This window comes from Carassius carassius, chromosome 1, assembly GCF_963082965.1.
Source record: "Carassius carassius chromosome 1, fCarCar2.1, whole genome shotgun sequence".
NCBI classification, from domain to species: domain Eukaryota; kingdom Metazoa; phylum Chordata; class Actinopteri; order Cypriniformes; family Cyprinidae; genus Carassius; species Carassius carassius.
Window position 1 is genome coordinate 38583372 of NC_081755.1, and position 18519 is coordinate 38601890.

General features: G+C 35.9%; 1 protein-coding gene across 2 annotated transcripts in view; it reads right to left on the reverse strand.

Moving 5' to 3' along the window:
• The window catches only part of LOC132149587 (protein tweety homolog 3-like), a 63238-nt gene extending 46516 nt beyond the window's left edge, over window positions 1-16722 (reverse strand). The window contains exon 1 of one of the 2 annotated variants that reach the window (XM_059558969.1): window positions 15769-16722. In XM_059558969.1, coding sequence (XP_059414952.1) covers window positions 15769-15894 — 126 coding nt within the window. In that variant the 5' untranslated portion in view covers window positions 15895-16722. The remainder of the gene's footprint in view (window positions 1-15768) is intronic. The other variant, XM_059558978.1, reaches the window with a different exon arrangement.
• Window positions 16723-18519: the final 1797 nt, after the last annotated feature.

Here is an 18519-nt window from a genome sequence, read left to right on the forward strand (position 1 = left end):
GTGATAGCCAGGATGATTTCAATTAAGCTAAGCAGTGACTCAGTATGTAGTGTGTTCAGAGTTCACGCGGGTTTCTGTGAAAGTCCTTCTGACAAGTCTGTATGCTTGCTGCCGCATGGACCTTGTAGTTCTGGAACGCTGTGATACCAGTGTGATACCACCCAGATTCCTCATTCTAAAATTCTTATTGTTAAATTTATGACTTATGACTTTTTACGGCCCCGCGGAAACCCTGTTTTAGGTCAAAACATTATTTATTGATGTCGCTGCCTAAATATTCAGTTGTTGTGGACTGCTTGTAGCATTGAGAGAGATGACAGGTTATTAATGTTGCTCAGCAGACTGAGTGTCAAGAAATGTTAAGTTGCCCAGCTAATGCACGTACTAAAGAAGTGTTTGGGTAATGAGTTTACCTTTAGCACAGGAGTTACTGCCCTTAAAATGGTGTGTGCCTGTGAAATGTCATTTTTTTAATATAATATTTTAACCAGACATATTTGTTTATCCTACAGATGGTAGATGAAAGTTTATGGTCTGTAAGATTTTTTTTTTTTTTTTTTAAATGTGAAAGTAGTCCCTTAAGGTCACCAATGCAGCTTCTGTTTGTATGAAACTATCTACAGCAAAAACAGTAATATAACAAAATATAACAATTAAAATAAGTGTTTTCTATATTTTAATGTAATTTAAAATATAATTAATGTGATCGTAAAGAATTTTTGCATCATTACTTAATATGTTGATTTGCTCGGTTTTACATTTATTATTATCAATGTTGAAAACAATTGTGCTGCTCAATATATTATTTATTTATTTTTCAGGATTCCTTTTTTTCTAACATTTATTGTCTTACTGACCCTAAATTTTGAATGGTAGTGTACACCAAATAATATTAAAAGATTAAATTAAGATTAAAACTAATAAACAAAAGCATCACAACATTCTCATGTGTACGGCACGAAAAATGGATTATTAATTCTGAGATTTTCTAAAGATTGCATTTGACAGTGTTATCAAAGTATAAGTATTAATTAAGCTAAATTAATAGCATTAATAAAATGAATAGGCATTATAGGCACAATTAAATATCCAGTATATCGACTAATAATGACATATTTAAAATATCTTTCTATTTGCTGATAACTCTGAAATTTGTAGGACCAGCATTCCATCTGTGAACTCGAGTGGACTGAACCAATCTCTGATATTGAACTTCACCCTTTTCCATCCCTAAACACTTCTTGTTGGCTATCAATGAGTATTGCATTGAGAAAAGCATGTCTCATGTTTACAAAGGCCAGGACTGTGGGAATTTGGGCAGTGCTTCTCACAAATCGCTGTGGATAAAAGCCAAGCTGTGAAGGGGAGGACCAGTCAACGGGATGATGGATGAGACTAGATCTCTGAGTTTGTTTGGGTGAGGACAGACCTGCCAGCGGATGAGGAAGGCACACAAGGCTAACTTGAGTGTGTCACCACTGGGTTGTCTATCATGAGTTGATTAACCAGAATGATATTTTTTTTTCGGAATTAGGAATGGATTAGAGCTGAAACAACGAATCGATTTAATCGATTAAAATCGATTATTAAAATAGTTGTCAACTAATTTAGTCATCGATTCGTTGCTAAATAACTTTTATTTGCCGTAAGCGGCTCATTTCGTGCATATTTCAAATCTGCGGTGACCAAAGTGTGGCAGTAATGAGCCACCGGAGGTTTTACTCAGCCAGTACAACAGGAGAAGTAGCGAATAGCCAATAGCTGGCCTTGTTTTATGTCACGTGCTTCCCGAACAGCGTCTCTGCAGCCATAGACATCATATGATGTCTATGTCTGCAGCATTCAGCGTGATGTGGGAGTACTTTACATTGAGCCTTTAAAAAAGAAGAGTAACCTGTAAACTCTGCACTACTAAACTGTTTAAGGGGACGTTCACATATCGCGTCTTTTGCGCGCTCAAGTTCGTTATTTCCAACACCGCACCGCATCGAGTTAAAAACATTTCAACTTTTCAGAATGCAGCAACCGCACCGCGGGTCATGTGACAAGAACTAACCAATCAGCTTCATCCTTTCCCGTAACAACGTTAAAAGCTCAGTCAAGATGAAAGGAACAGCTGATCATAGTTGTATATGGATTTCCATTTTGAAATAAATTTAGTAGCAGAGCTACTGCAAGCGATTTTTTGAGCTGCAAATCCATTTATCCTTTGCTGAAATTTCCGCGTCTTCAAGGAGAGAGCACGTCATGGTTGCTTAGCAAAGGCAGACGCCTCAGGGGCGCTTCTGCACGAGCGCTTTGGAAAGAAGGAGAAAGCGGTGCGCCTAGCGTTTTCCACGCGTTTTTAGGCGCGATTTGTGAACTAAGACTTTCATTTGTGCAGATTCTCCAGTACAATGTTGTTTGCAAATGTTTAGTCGTAAAAGCTGATAACATTGCTTTTTAACAGTTAACATTTAAAGCTTTACAAACATGTTCTGTGATCAGTTTGTCGTTTACCAGTTCAAAATTCAGTCGTGCAGCCTAATTATGACTGAATGAGAGAGGTAAATGTAGATATTTGAAATGCACTTTTTTTCTAAGTATTATTCACTGCTCTTTTTCACACAGCAGGTTTTTTGTGTGTGTCCTATTTTTTTTTTTCAGGACAACCTTCTGATGGATTTTACTTTAAATTGTGAGTTCCATTCAGGTTTCATGCCATTGGCACTTTTTTTGAAGGATTGTTTACAATTTCACAGCAAAAGCTATAAAGCTTATTCCCAGTATATAATAAAATACAATGCACTGCAATTTTATTCTGTTTTATCCTTATTCTTTGTGAAAATATGTTCTGAAAGATTCCTTAAGCTTTGTTCGGGATGTTAAACTACTTTAGGAGCTCTAAGGACTGCCATGGTGAAAACATTATTTGAAATCTCCTTGTGAAATTTGCTAGAGTATGGGTCAGTGTTCTGATTGCAGAAGAGTTCGACAAAGGATTACTAACACAATAAAACAACTCCAGGTATATTTTTGATGAGGAAATGACAGTGCAAAATGGTTAAAATCTCTTAAATCTATGCTGAATGATAAAGACCCTTTATTAATAATTTACTTGGGGAAAAAATGGAAAAAACTAAAATATAAGTACATAAACCGATTAATCGATTAATCGTAAAAATAATCGACAGATTAATCGATTATCAAAATAATCGTTAGTTGCAGCCCTAGAATGGATATGACATTCGCAAACCTTACTTGGAGTAATCTGATATTGACTTTTAAAAAGAGATGGTATTTTCATATTTAGTCTTTATCAAACCATGCTAAACCATGTGTTTCCTTTAGCTTTCTAAGCAGATTTAGCTGAAGTTATTTTCATGGGGTCTTTATCAAAAACATCACTGTAGTGTTTAGAGCTGAAACAACTAATCGATTTAATCGATTAAAATCGATTATTAAAATAGTTGTCAACTAATTTAGTCATCGATTAGTTGCTAAATAACTTTTATTTGCTGTAAGCAACTCATTTCGTGCATATTTCAAATCTGCGGTGACCAAAGTGTGGCAGTAATGAGCCACCGGAGGTTTTACTCAGCCAGTACAGCAGGAGAAGTAGCGAATAGCCAATAGCTGGCCTCGTTTTATGTCACGTGCTTCCCGAACAGCGTCTCTGCAGCATTCAGCAGGATGTGGGAGTACTTTACTTTGAGCCTTCAAAAAAAGAAGAGTAACCTGTAAACTCTGCACTACTGAAATGTTTAAGGGGTCATTCACATATCGCGTCTTTTGCGCTCTCAAGTTTGTTATTTCCAATGTAGGCCCTGTATGCGCGCTCATAATGGAAGCGACGCGGTCGCGACGCGCCCATTTTTCCAGGCGCATCCGCACCAAGTTAAAAACATCTCAACTTTTCAGAGAGCCGCAAGCGCACCGCGGGTGCGATTTTAAGAGCTGCAAATCCATTTATCCTTTGCTGAAATTTCTGCCTCTTGGAGAGAGCACGTCATGGTTGCTTAGCAAAGGCAGACGCGCTTCTGCCCGAGCGCTTTGGAAAGAAGGAGAAAGCGGCGCGCCTAGCCTTTTCCCACGCTTTTTTAGGCGCAATATGTGAACGGCCCCTAAGACTTTTATTTGTGCAGATTCTCCAGTACAATGTTGTTTGCAAATGTTTAGTCGTAAAAGCTGATAACATTGCTTTTTAACAGTTAACATTTAAAGCTTTACAAACATGTTCTGTGATCAGTTTGTCGTTTACCAGTTCATAATTCAGTCTTGCAGCCTAATTATGACTGAATGAGAGAGGTAAATGTTTAAATATATTTGAAATGCACTTTTTTTCTAAGTATTCACTGATCTTTTTCACACAGCAGTTTTTTTGTGTGTGTCCAATTTTTTTTTCTGGACAACCTTCTGATGGATTTTATTTTAAAATGCGAGTTCCATTCAGGTTTCAAGCCATTGGCACTTTTTTCGAAGGATTGTTTACAATTTCACAGCAAAAGCTATAAAGCTGTTTCCCAGTAAATAATAAAATAAAATGTACTGCAATTTTATTCTGTTTTATCCTTCTTCGTGAAAAGATGTTCTGAAAGATTCCTTAAGCATTGTTCGGGATGTTAAACTACTTTAGGAGCTCTATGGACTGCCATGGTGAAAACATTATTTGAAATCTCCTTGCGAAATTTGCTATGGCTCAGTGTTTTGATTGCAGAAGAGTTCGACAAAGGATTACTAACACATAATAAAACAACTCCAGGTATATTTTTGATGAGGATATGACAATGCAAAATGGTTAAAATCTTTTAAAAATCTATGCTGAATGATAAAGACCCTTTATTAATAATTTACTTGGGGAAAAAAAAGGGCAAATCTAAAATATAAGTACATAAACCGATTAATCGATTAATCGTAAAAATAATCGACAGATTAATCGATTATCAAAATAATCGTTAGTTGCAGCCCTAGTAGTGTTGTTCATTTGCCTTACTAGTTAAAGTTCCTGTCTTCTTGTTGTAGGAATGTGGGTTTAAGCACGGCTTGAAGTGCAATTTGAAAAACAAAACCCTAGTTGCTTTTCCACTCCCACACCCACTCCCCAGGCTGGTTGTGGGGGAGGTTGGAGAAATTTGTGACTGGCCTCTTCATGTCGTGGGGAGAGCGCTAGAACATTTAAATTTTTGCTAATTGTAGCGCTGTTGTTTGTTGAGTCATTTTAGCGTGTCATTCTCAGGGATGTCGTTGGGCACACAGGAAGTGGGAGCAGGGATGCTGGTAATCTGTTTTGTCAGCATGTTTGTATGGTGAGATACAGACGGACGAGGTCGTCCTGTCATCAGGCCTGGCAGGAAACACAAGCTGTCTCTCATAGTGGCACATTGCCAATACATTCAGCACGTGGTCAGCTGGTTATGAAGGATTTGTGAAGGAGCCGTTCAGGGAGCGGTGTAAACACAACCCTGTTTGCAATATGAATGTCTCGGCTTTCACTTGACTCCAAATCTGATCTGCGTGGCTGATTCTTTTACAGTTTACATCTACTGTAGGTGTTAACTACTGACTTCCTGTGCATGTGTGTGGGAAGGTTTATTGCCACCCAGTCTGCCTTCAAAGGCTGAAATGCTTTTGACATCCTCTCTGAAAGTGTTGCAAACTCCTCCCCAGATTACTGTTGCTTTCCCAAAGAAAAGAAAAAAATTTCTGACCCAGATTTGGCCCCTTGATGCTCCAACTGCAAATGAAAAAGAATCTCAACTCTTTTCCATGACAAAGTGGAGGCTATATGGCTCCCTGAGGAAAATTAAATGGAAAGCGATGCTTTGGTATACCAACATGTACATTTTAAGCTATAAGCTATATATCTCGGTCTTTGAGATGCTTGTTTTTCATATGTTTTTTTAATTATATTTATATATATATATATATTTCCTATAAAAGGCAGCTATATAAGTTTACGTGTAAAGATTTATTTATTAAAAAACAAAAAACAACAAAAAGGGAGACTGGTTTTTATACTGTCACTGCACTAGGTCAAAACTGATTTAAATATCTCAAGCATGTTTACTTTTGTTTTGAAGGGTCTACCCACTATGAAATTGGCTCTTACTGTTTAAAACTAGGGTTGTCAACAGATCACAAGTCGTGTCATTATTTTTTACATTCTCTTGCAAAACAATCTGTGAGTGATTGTCATGTTCACATTTGGCTGCATGAACTGAATCAGGAATAAAAACCTGCACCTTTTCATGGTTTCTGTTACCCACCACTATACCACCCCACACACATGATGCTTTTTTTGGAAACTAATTGGTCTAGATTTTAAACCTGTAGTTTGAATTTCTATTTTGGATGCAAAAAAAAAAAAGTGTTATTTCCTGTGGCAGGTGTGACATTTTCTTGTGTCGTTTCCTGAAGCAGCAACATTCGCTCAAAAGCTTCAGGCTGATCTATTCTAGACTCTTTTCGTGGGTTGTTTAGATGGTCTTGTGCTTCAGTCTCTGCCAGACTGAATGAAACGGCTTGTGTGTTTGATTGCTGTGCCACATTCATTCAAAGAACCACAGCCACAGTCTCCTATCAGAGAATCAAGCCCTTTCATAGATGCATGGCTCTAAAATGAGAATTAAGCCGACAAACAATTCAGTCACTTGATAAAGCTGAATAACATCTCAATGGTTGATTGTTTTTGTGCAGATTTTTCAAACTTGAAAATAACATTTCTTTAAAACAACTTTCACTCTGAAAAATAGATTCTACACCATTTATTCTACTGTAGTTTTATGTAGATTTTAATCTTTTAATTTAAATTGTTTTAAATAAACTAAACGGTAAATGGCATAGCTTGGCATAGCTTATTTGTCCTTGCTTAGTGGAGCACAGTGAGATTCCATGTTTGGCTAAAACTTCCTTTCTCTGAAACATGACAGGATAAAGGGTGGTGCATATTTAGCAAATACCATTCGGATGGCCTACAGCCAGCAGCACTTCAGCACAGTGGTCTTGTTTGAAATGCTGCTGTTGTTCTTGGGCAGTGCTATTGCTCAAAGGGGTCTCTCGCTACACCGCGTCCTTAATCAGCATATGGAAAGAGTAGATCCATTAAGATAATCTGCTGAAGATCACCATCTGTTTAGAAAAGCTGAGTCTGGGTCTTTTCCTGTTAGCAGCAAAACGAGAAACATGGCAGGATTGAAATCTCGGTAATTGCGGTGACCTCCTTGGCACAAGTTCTCACAGGAAAACACAAGCACTCCGAGTTGGCAAATGCCAGCTGTATTTCATATCTTTAACTGGTGGGAAGTCTGTTGAAAATGTGTAGATTGTGTTAGATTTAAGTAGACTTCAATGCATTATCAGGTGCTTTTATCCAAAGCGACTTGAATTCTATTTAAAGTACACATTTTTTCAATTAATGGATTCCCAGAGAGTCAAAACTATGACCTTGGCATTGCAAGCACTCTGAGCTACAGGAAGTAGATACAACGTTTAAAGCTGTTTTTGGCAGTAACGCCCCACACTGGCTAATGTGATGTTTCTTCTTATTTGTAACTTGTTTTTCTTGTTTGAAACCAAAAAAGTAGATGGATTTAGTAGACATGCAAACCTCTCGTTTCTTCTGCCATTTTCTACTAGGGCTGATTATTCAGTTGCGTTGTGTATTTATATAAAGGCACAGCTTTCTGCCAGTACACTGAGATGATCTCATGGACGCAAAGGCTGTTAATCACGTTCTCCAAACACATTATCAGAGGTTGTCAGCTCTGGCAAGATCTGCCATTCTTTGTAAATGAGGCTATTTAAGCACTGATTAATCATTTCAAGAGTGCTTACTGGCCATTCTCCCAGATGGTACTGGCACCAACTAACAAATTTCCTCATCCTGAGATGTCATATCAGCCATCATCATCATCATCATTCACACTTCATATGTCTAAGATGAGATCCTGCCTCACGTTTTCCCATTGTTGCAGTAAATGGTTTTGGGTTTGAATTGGACTTGACCGAATGTGATGACAGTGATTCGGCTAGTTATGACTGATTCATTTAAGGCGATGATTCATTGTAAAACAGCTATTTCAGTGGCCCTGGTAAGTGTTAAGATCACAAGTTGCATAGATCATCAAGTCGCTGGGGTATATTTGTAGCAATATCTAACAATACATTGTATGGGTCAAAATTATCGATTTTTCTTTTATGTCACAAATCATTAATATATGAAGTAAAAATCATGTTCCATGAAGATATTTTGTGAAGTTCCTACCATAAATATCTAAAAAGTTATTTTTTATTAGTAATATGAATCGCTAAGGACTTCATTTGGACAACTTACAAAAAAATCTCGATTTAAAAAAAAACCCCATATGACTGGTTATGTTGTCCAGGGTCACATATTAGCAATGGGTCACGATGGCTGTCTAATCATCCGACAACTGTTTAGTCTATTAGTGACATTGACTAGAAAAGAGGTTCATGGTTCATCATCTGCTACTTAATGTGGATATTCATCAGTGAAGTTGTCTTGGTTTATTCGTCTATCCTCAATGTGTCTGTTCATAAATGTCCACGTGTCTGTTACAAGTCGGCGCACAACCCTCAATGTCTATTTCTGAACTGTCTCAGTTAAAGATTCAGAAGACCTCACAAAAGATTCATTTTTCTTGACGTTCCACTGTGAATAGTGGACATTGTAGATTGTGGATAAGTGGTTTTCACAGGCTATACAGCATGAGGCTTAATCAGGCTTCTAAAATTAGATCACTTTAGCATTCCCCGCAGGGACTGGGTTGTCTTGATTTTTGGAAATAATTTCCCATGTTTCTCCATCACACAGAAATGTAAAGCAGCAGTGAAGTAATGGACATGTTCTCCAGATTCAACGCAGAGGTCTTGAATTCAAGCATTTTGAAATGGTTTCTAGTAGAGACGTGCAAAACACAGGGGTCTAAAGCAAACTTTTGTTCCCATATCCTGACTGTGTCCATTTAGATTGGAAATGGCAGAGTGACTGACATAAATGACCAGCCAGGAAGAATGTATTTGATCAAAATACAGCAAAAACAGTACTATTGTGAAATACAATTTAAAATAAATTTTCTATTTGAATGTAAAATGTATTTTTTTTCCTGTGAAAGCAAAGCTGATTTTTTAGCTGCCATTCCTTCAATCTTCAGAGTAGTGGGCGACCAATATAGTTTTTTTGACACTCAATGTCGATGATGATAGGTTGGAAAGCATTTTTTTTTTTTTTTTTTTTACAAATTTTCATATTTAAGAAATTTTAAATCATTTGACAATGACTTAAAATAATAAATGTGTAAAATAAACATGCATTGTATTTTTCAAAAATAAATAAATATTTAATAAAAATATAATTAAAATAGAAGTAAACACTGTAACCTACAGGGCACTCTGTATTCTGGGAAGTTTGTGTACATTGGGAATCCAATTATTATTATTATTTTTTTTTAAAATAAAGCCAGAGTAAAACACATTTTAGTAAATTACATGAATATGGCACTGGGCAAATGCATAAAACACAGCATAATTTAAACGCGATCATGCTGGATAAAACTACACACTTCAGAAAATCTCACAGCTGGATTCTAAGTTTGCAAGATTTGTGATATTAAATGTTCATTAGTCATTCAAAGATGTGTTTAAATGATATAAATGCATATTTGCTTAATACTGACGACAAACGAGAAAGTATTATAATGCTTGCCTATTACTAATAACAAAAGCAATCGTTATAATACCTTTTGTATACATTAATTCCTTTGATTAACTGTTCTATCTGATTATTAGACAGACTTCTATCCGTATAAGACAGAACTGTTAAAGACGATGGCGAACAAGAGGGAGAATGTGAACACTGTGTCAGCGCAGTCAAAATAGAGGTCCCAAATCAAGTTTTTTCTGCTTGGCCAATGTGTTTATTGGCTGATACAAAAAAAAAAAAGCCAAATAAAAATGCCTTGGTGATATATCGGTCGATTACTAGTTAAAACTTGTTTAGGACTCAGGCCTTCCCCTCCAACCATGCAGAGGAGCTTCTAGACATTTCAAGTACAGTTGTCTGTAATTCTATATGCACCTGATGACAATGGCATCTGACAAGAGGAGGTTAGAACCCTTAACACAACTGTAAAAACAGAGAATTGCTTCCTCGTGTGCTTTAGCTTGTTTCTGCCATGCTGTTTTAAGACATTCTTCCAGTGCTGATGCTTCGGAAAATCCCCAGAAAAACGTTTTCAAACAGCTGAGAGTCTATCCTGGGCTTCATGACACAGAAGCACTGAATTCTCTGCCTTCACCTCTGCTCTCCATCTCAGCTGCTTTCTCGAGCAACTTTTACATCTCTGTGACTGCATGATTTCCAGCAACTATATGCTAGAAGACCAGCAGGGAGTGAGCATTAAGCTTTGCGACTGCTGTTTCTAAATTAATTCACTCATTCTTGCCTTGATAGTTCCTCTAAACTTCTAGCAGAAAAATAAGTGATTCTCATAATCATTTGAACATATACAGCAGCTAAAAGCGTGTTTAGACTTACATTTTGTTGCAATTCATTAAATAGTGTTGGGGTGATATTTAGTCGATGAACAAAAGGTAAAACTGTCTAAGGAAGCACCTTGATCCAATACACGTCATGGACCATATACAAGACAATCAAATCATTATATGTGCACAGACAACCTGGAATAACCCCATTATAGGTGCAAAAAAATATTATAATTATGTTCCTACAGTTCTGGAACTATATTGTGCTACCCGAATTCTCAATTTTATTCAAATGACCAAATCTGTCATTTAAAACTTGCCATTTGCTTCGGTTTATGGTGATGGTCAAGCACAATTACGACTTCTTTACATGTGTTTTCCTAATTACCAGCTGGTTTGACCCAACACTCCATAAAGCGAACAACAGTAAAGGCCGAACTTGATTTAAGGAGCTTTGATTAGAGGTATTGTCACCAGGCTTATGGCACTGCTGGCTTGTCTTTATGCCATCTGTTGTCTCTATGATGAAAGACTACAGCCAAGTAGTTGAAAGGGTGCTCAGAAGCCTACTTTCTACCTTCACTAGCCACGCATGGGTGTGTTCAGCATTAGAGAGATCCAAGGCTTAATAACAATAATGAATTCATAATAATGATTGAATTATAGTTACTGCCATTTTATGGCACAAAGAAATGTGCACATAAAAAAAAATATATAATCACTGCATAATCACTTTAAGAGATAAGCTCCTACTAACTATTGAACTAAAATGAACAGTTTGTTCTAGTGCTCTAACTCCTTAGACAAAGAGGTATATATGGGTTTGTTAGTGTGTTTCAGTCCTCCAGGGCAGTTGGCATTTACAAAAGTATGTTTGCACGTTGTACAGAGTATTTTTTATTACGAATGTGTGCTGGTTTTGTTCTTTTAATATCAATTGCTAAGAACATTAAGCCATGTTAAGCATTTTCATTATAATGGTTTTCTAAATGGAAAACATTTATGTAAAAATCTCGTCTTGCTACTTGGATTAGAGTGCCATTGTCTTTAGTAGTGGATAGGACTGGGCGATGTGGCCAAAAATATTATCACAATATATCAGCTGATATAGATAATTATCACAATAAATGTCAAATCTTTCTTTCTCTCAAGTTTAAAGCCAGATTTTTGTTCCCAGTGAAATTTGTAGAAATCAGACCATTAATTTTCCTTAACAAATACATATAAATAAATTATAATTTCCTAGTTTCTGCATGTTCTACTGAGTGATTTTGTTTCAAATCAAGAAACAGGTTTGGGTTGCCTGATTAATATTAATAAAAATAATAATATCACCTTTTGTCTCTTAGAAATGCACATTTGATAGAAGCTTGAGTTAGGATGCAGAGGTACATTTTTGTTCATTATCAAAATCAGTAACATCTGTAAAAATTGCAGCAACCTAAGTTTTATATGGTTAAATTGATTCTGATCAAGTTTTTATTTATACATTTTTTAATTAAGCATTGGTCTCCCATAGTAGCATACATTTAAATCATGATAAACTGTTAACAACACACATGTAGCTCAATACCATGGTAAAAATATAACTGTTTTCAGGTAGCCTATTTGTATGAAAAACAGTATCTAAAAACATTCAGTATAAATGCACATGCTATAACTTCATAACAGATACGTACTGCAATTATATAACATTTCTCCTGTAATAAAATTCAGTGTGAATATCCCAAATTTCTGCCACAATACCATGGTGAAGCTCGTGTTACTACAGTAAATCCATGGTAAATGATGGTGATGTGTAGATTGAAAAGCCTTCTGACTGCCTCGTTGCACACAGTGTTTCTTCTTTTTGGCTTTAAACTAGTTTAAATCACAGATTCATTTGTGTTCATCGCTGAATTCTAGCGCTTCACACTGGATCTCACAGAGCGGTTTAAAGCTTGTGTGACCGAGAAAAAGCAATCTGCTCTAATAAGCTTGCCCCACATGGCAGTTTGAACTTCGATCCGAGTGGATAAACCATCCGTGTGGCATGATTAAAATGAGTGATAATTATCGTTATCAAATTATTGCCCCGCCCTAGTGGATAATGTTTATGGCAAGAAACAAGTCTTCTCCTGGTCGTTGTTTTAGAACATAAAAATGTTTAAAAAAGCTTTCTGACCCTGCAAAGACAGCAACGCAACTGAAAGAAGTTCAAGGCACAGATACGTAGTACAGACATCATTAAAATAGTCCATGTGACATCAGTTATTCATCAGATATTTTATGAAGCTACAGGAATAGTTTTTGCACATTGTGGAACTTTAATGAACGTGCATCGAAGACTGACATGGAAGACAAGAAAGAAAGAGAAGAAATTGTTCATAGGTGTGATTGGCAAAGGACAAAAAAGCAGGAAACTATATGGTGCACTTACCATGACGCGGCGACAGCCACCCCCTCCGCCCCCACACACACACAGTGACATAATTTATATAGTATGATAATAAATTAATAAAAAATATTGTACTTGTTTTTTGTTTAAATGAATTTATAAATTAAATAATTAAAAAGGGAAGAAACAAATAAATACGCATCTAAATTAAATGATTGAACAAAAAAAAAATCATAAAAGGAGTAATGTGGGAAATATGCTTCAAAGACTGGGCAAAAATAGGGATGAATTCCAAAAAATCTGTCAATGATTGGGGTGGGGGGGGGGGGGGGTGTTCGAGTTTACGGTTTTTAGAGTTTTTTTTACTGTTTACTGTAACGGTTTAGTTTTTTTTTACTATTAAAAAAGAAAAGAAAAAAACCTCCAGTACACTTCTGTATAGGGCTGGGCAATATGAGCAAATATTAATATCTCTGTATTTTTTAGCTGATTTGCGGTATACTGTAGCCTATATATCTTGGTATTTTGTAATGGATTAAACAAATAAAGTGAACGTAAGCATGTAGGCATATATTATGTGCAAAAAGGGTTAAAGTCACATTACATTTTAACATTGCAATCTAAAAAAAAATATTAAAGCATAAGTTAGTTACTAAACTAAAAATGAAAATAATAAAAATCACAGACTAATTAAGTAAAAAGGCTATTTTGATTAACCCATTACACTTGTGCGATCATACAAATACACTTACCTGTAGGTTTAAAATTCTACATGTCTCATTTATTGTCCAGCTACAAGTATTTCATCAAAATGTATACTTTAGTCAGAGTTATTGCGCTCATATTTCATTGAGCGCTGTCTGTTTGGAGCGCATGCGCGCGGCAGCGCTCTTTCTAAATGAAGTCTGTGGAATTTAGCTGAGAATCGCTAAAGCTGAAACTCATGCTCTTCTGACAGCAAAATGGAAATTTTCTATTGGATTTTAACATTTACAGAATATACCTGTGCAATGTAAGTCAAGCATTAAGGAAAACAGCACATCTCAAACACATTAAACAACACGTCTCTGTCAGCCTCACACGCAGCCTTTCTGTCAGAGCTTCTAACGGGGCGAGCGCGAACCGCTTTGAACTGAAACTATAAACTATAGGCTACTAGGTGAGAAATAAAACGCAGAAATTATTTAAATGCAAAACAAACAAAATACGCTATGATTGGTTGAACTTTTCACCTTTATCTATTGCTTGTTTTAAATACTGCGCGTGGACAGAGGCGTCACTAGATTTTTGCGTAGTTTAGTTACAAATTGTACCAGCGTACTTTGAGGTCAAAATGCGTAGCCGGTACGCAAAATGCATACAGGTTGGCAGGTCTGCGTAGAATGCGTTCATGTCAAGTAACGTTTTTGGGAAAACCGTGTGGAATTGCGGCGAGCGTTTATAACCTTGCACGTAGAGAGCGCTCTTCAGAGCTAAGATACATTGTTATCGGGAAACTTGACCCAGATCAGATTTAAGCATTCATTAAAGTGAATCGGTTCAAATGAGTCATTAGTTCGCAAATCGAACGTGTCGTTAGTGGACAGATATGCTCATATGCTCCACGCCTATAACGTTACTCCCAAATATATTTTTAGGTCGCACAGATTAAATTTCAGGAGCATATGCGACAAAAATGTTGGCAAATAAACTTTCTAGCTAGAAGTAACCAATAACCAACATGGCGTTACTTTGCTAAATTAGCCCAGAATCATTTAACATTAATGTTATGGAAGCATGACAAAAGTGATCAATAGATTGGTTAAATTTTACTAGACCAGCATATAAAAATCAAAGACAATATATTGGATTTGCTTACATGAATCATCCGTGTTCACTGTCTTCGTCAGTCAACTGAAGTTGTTCACGTAAGTAGATGGTTGGGTGTGTGCGCATTCAGAACGGTGCGCGTACACTTTGAACTTCAATCGTGACAAATTATTGTACTTGCGGAGTGACACGACGACATGAATCAGAGGCACAAAAAACGTTGACAGCGGTGAGTGGTCATTATGTTTACCAATACCCGAACCCACCCCCGAACTTTTTTTTTTTTTTTGCATGATTTACGAGAGCATCATTTTCAGGTCGGAAAAGCCGGATTTCCGGATTTTTCCGGAAGAATCACACCCCTGATTGTTGTATAAATTTGTTATTATTGTTTTCTTTGCACACAAAAAGTATTATCATAGCTTGATGTCCATACTAATTTTCTGGGCCTTGACTGTGGTAGTTCTGTTGCTGTCTATGCAAGGTCAGAAAGCACTCGGATTTCATCAAAAATGTCTTAATTTGTGTTCTGAAGATGAATAAAGGTCTTGCGTGTTTGGAACGACATAGGGGTGATGTAATTCATGACAGAATTAAAATTTTTGGGTGAACTATCCCTTTAAGCCACATTAAGCATATGGATTGTCCCCATAATTACAACTTTTTCAACATGAATTGAACGCAATGTTCAATACTGTTCCGGAAATAAAATGGAAAATCTGGAATGATTGTAGAACTCTTTGACCAAATGGAGGAAAATTGCTTTGTTCCAGTCATATAGGCAACTCCAGTTAAGCTTTACAAGGCAACAACTGACAAGCAACTCTTGATGCTTTGGCTACTTTTGTAACTAATTTAGTTGGTTGAGAAGAAATAAATGAACTAACTGGGTCAATATATGTCTCAAATTAAATCACTTAATTCAAGCAAACCGTTGACATGTTATATACTGAATATCAGCATGGCTGCTACTACCAGTTTACAGCTGTGCCTATATGCAGAATAACAGCACCGTGTGTGTGTGAGATATTGAACAGCATTTAATCTACACATGTTGCTGTATCAAACAGTAGCATTGTTACTGTAATACATGGCCTTACCTGTTGGTATGAGGAGTCCTCGGGTCGAAAATCACTGCTGGTTTGTTCAAATTGCAGATTAAAGTGAGGCAGTCTGTGAAGAAGGTTAACCCACCAGGGAGGAGAAAAATTCACAACGGCTGCCATAATCTTTATGACAATAACACTCCGAGCCGAGAGAAACTAAAGCAGGAGGTTTAAAACTTCTGTCAGTGCTTAAACAATATCATTAGAGACTATAAAGTCACACATAAAGCTGCTCTTCCCTGGAAAAAGCACATCTATCGTCCTTCATCCGTGGTGATATGGAGCTAAAATAGACTAACAAGCGCATACAGTCCCTGGAGAGAAACCGAAAGCTAATTGTTAAGTAAAACGAGGGGTTTAATTATTCAACGTGGATCGGTAAAGAGCTAATTATTTAAACCGCTTCAGAAGTGTCCAGTAGTATAAAACAGGACTTCGGCTATGCCCACCGTCTGGCTGGCAAACACGAGAAAAGCGTGTATTACAAGCTCCTACGTCCCCTCTTCAGACTGCCTATTGTTTGGATAGCTACATTAAAACTACACGCATGCACACAATAAAACCTGAGATATGCGAGCATTCAGAGCTGAATCTTTTCGAGAGCCAAGCCTCAGTCCCCAGGCTGCTCTCAGCGCCAGCCAGTTATAAGATGTATCTCCCTTGCTTTATGTGTCAGTCATTGGCCGAGATTAGTGCCAAGCGTTTGTCTGCGGCTCCGTCACTCCCACGGTGGAACTCCTCCGTCCTTTTGTCCTTATTAGTCCTAAATGACCGGGGAAGGTGTTTGTGAAGTCGAGATGTCCGTGTGTGGGTTAGTGGACGCCACGCGACTCCTCCCCGTCGACAAAACTCGGTGAGCTGAACTCTAATGCAGTGTGTTTGAATGAGTGAAGCAATATTCAAGCGACGAGCCCGGTGCCACCGAAACAAACTCACGTTGAGATAGTCAAGCCTTATCAGGGCATGACACAACTGTTGAGAATGCTGACATCTAGTGCTCAGACACACTACTACACATACGACACAACTATTGCGTATGTTTTCATTTATATCTATTTTTTAAATGGTCTTTTTGAAAATGGAGGCTGGTTATATACTATTATATCGCTTACCAGCTGGTTGATTTTTTTTTTTACACATATTCCTTTAAGTTTCATTAAAGGTAACATGATTAAAAAAATAAATGATGATAACTGGAAAATGTATCATTTAATAACATATTAATGTAATGTATGAGAATTACATTATTTATAAAATCAAATAAAAATGAAATCAAATGAGTTGTATTTATTTTATAGGTAAAAATGTGATGATTTTTCAAATTAGACACAATTTTTTGGGGAAACATAAAATTCCTTGGCTTAAAATGATTGATATCATTACATATTTGTTCATAAAAATATACAATTAATTTATTAAATTTATTAAAAAATCAAAAACTACTTTGTGAAAGAACTTACACATTTGCATAATTTTAGAGCCATAACCAAAAACTGGTTCCTGTCTAGACTAGCAGATTTGGCAATAAACAACATGCCTTTCAGTTTCATTCCACTGGCATTGGCATTAATACATTTGCATGAGCTAACAAGTGCAAGTCATTTTGATCTTTGGCATTTAAGTCAGCAATATGCTGAGCAGTTCACACCTTACTGGAAATGTTAATACAACATGAATAGGAATGAAAAGTATTTAGGTCTCAAGGAATGATATTTGAATGCATCAGTGAATACATGATAATATATATATATATATATATATATATATATATATATATATATATATATATATATATATATATATATATATATATACAGTACAGACCAAAAGTTTGTAAACATTACTATTTTTAATGTTTTTGAAATAAGTTTCTTCTGCTCATCAAGCCTGCATTTATTTGATCAAAAATACAAAAAAAAAAACAGTAATATTGTGAAATATTATTACAACTTAAAATAGTTTTCTATTTGAATATACTTTATTCCTGTGATGCAAAGCTGAATTTTCAGCATCATTACTCCAGCCTTCAGTGTCACATGTAACATCCAGTCTATCACATGATCATTTAGAAATCATTCTAATATTCTGATTTATTATGAGTGTTGGAAACAGTTCTGCTGTCTAATATATTTGATGAATAAAAGGTTAAAAAGAACTGCATCTATTCAAAATTAAAAAAAATTCTAATAATATATTTTCTTTACTATCACTTTTTATCAATTTAACACATCCTTGCTGAATAAAAGTATTGATTTTATTAAAAAAAAAAGAAAGAAAAAAAATTACTGACCCCAAATTACTGACCAGTAGTGTATATTGTTATTACAAAATATTGATATTTTAAAAACATAGCTTCTTTTTTTTTATTTACTTTTTATTCATCAAAGTATCCTAAAAAGGTATCACATGTTCTGAAAAAATATTAAGCAGCAGAACTGTTTCCAACTTTGATAATGAATCATCATATTAGAATAATTTCTAAAGGATCATGTGATAATGAAATTTAAAGTATAATAAATTTAAAAACAATTATTTTAAATTGTAATAATATATCAGAATATTACTTTTTTTTCTGTATTTTTGATCAAATAAATGCAGGCTTGATGAGCAGAAGAAGCATCTTTCAAAAACATAAAAAATAGTAATGTTTCCAAACTTTTGGTCTGTACTGTATATATATATATATATATATAATCATGTATTCACTGATGCATTCAAATATCATAAAACTTTTCTTGGTCAGAT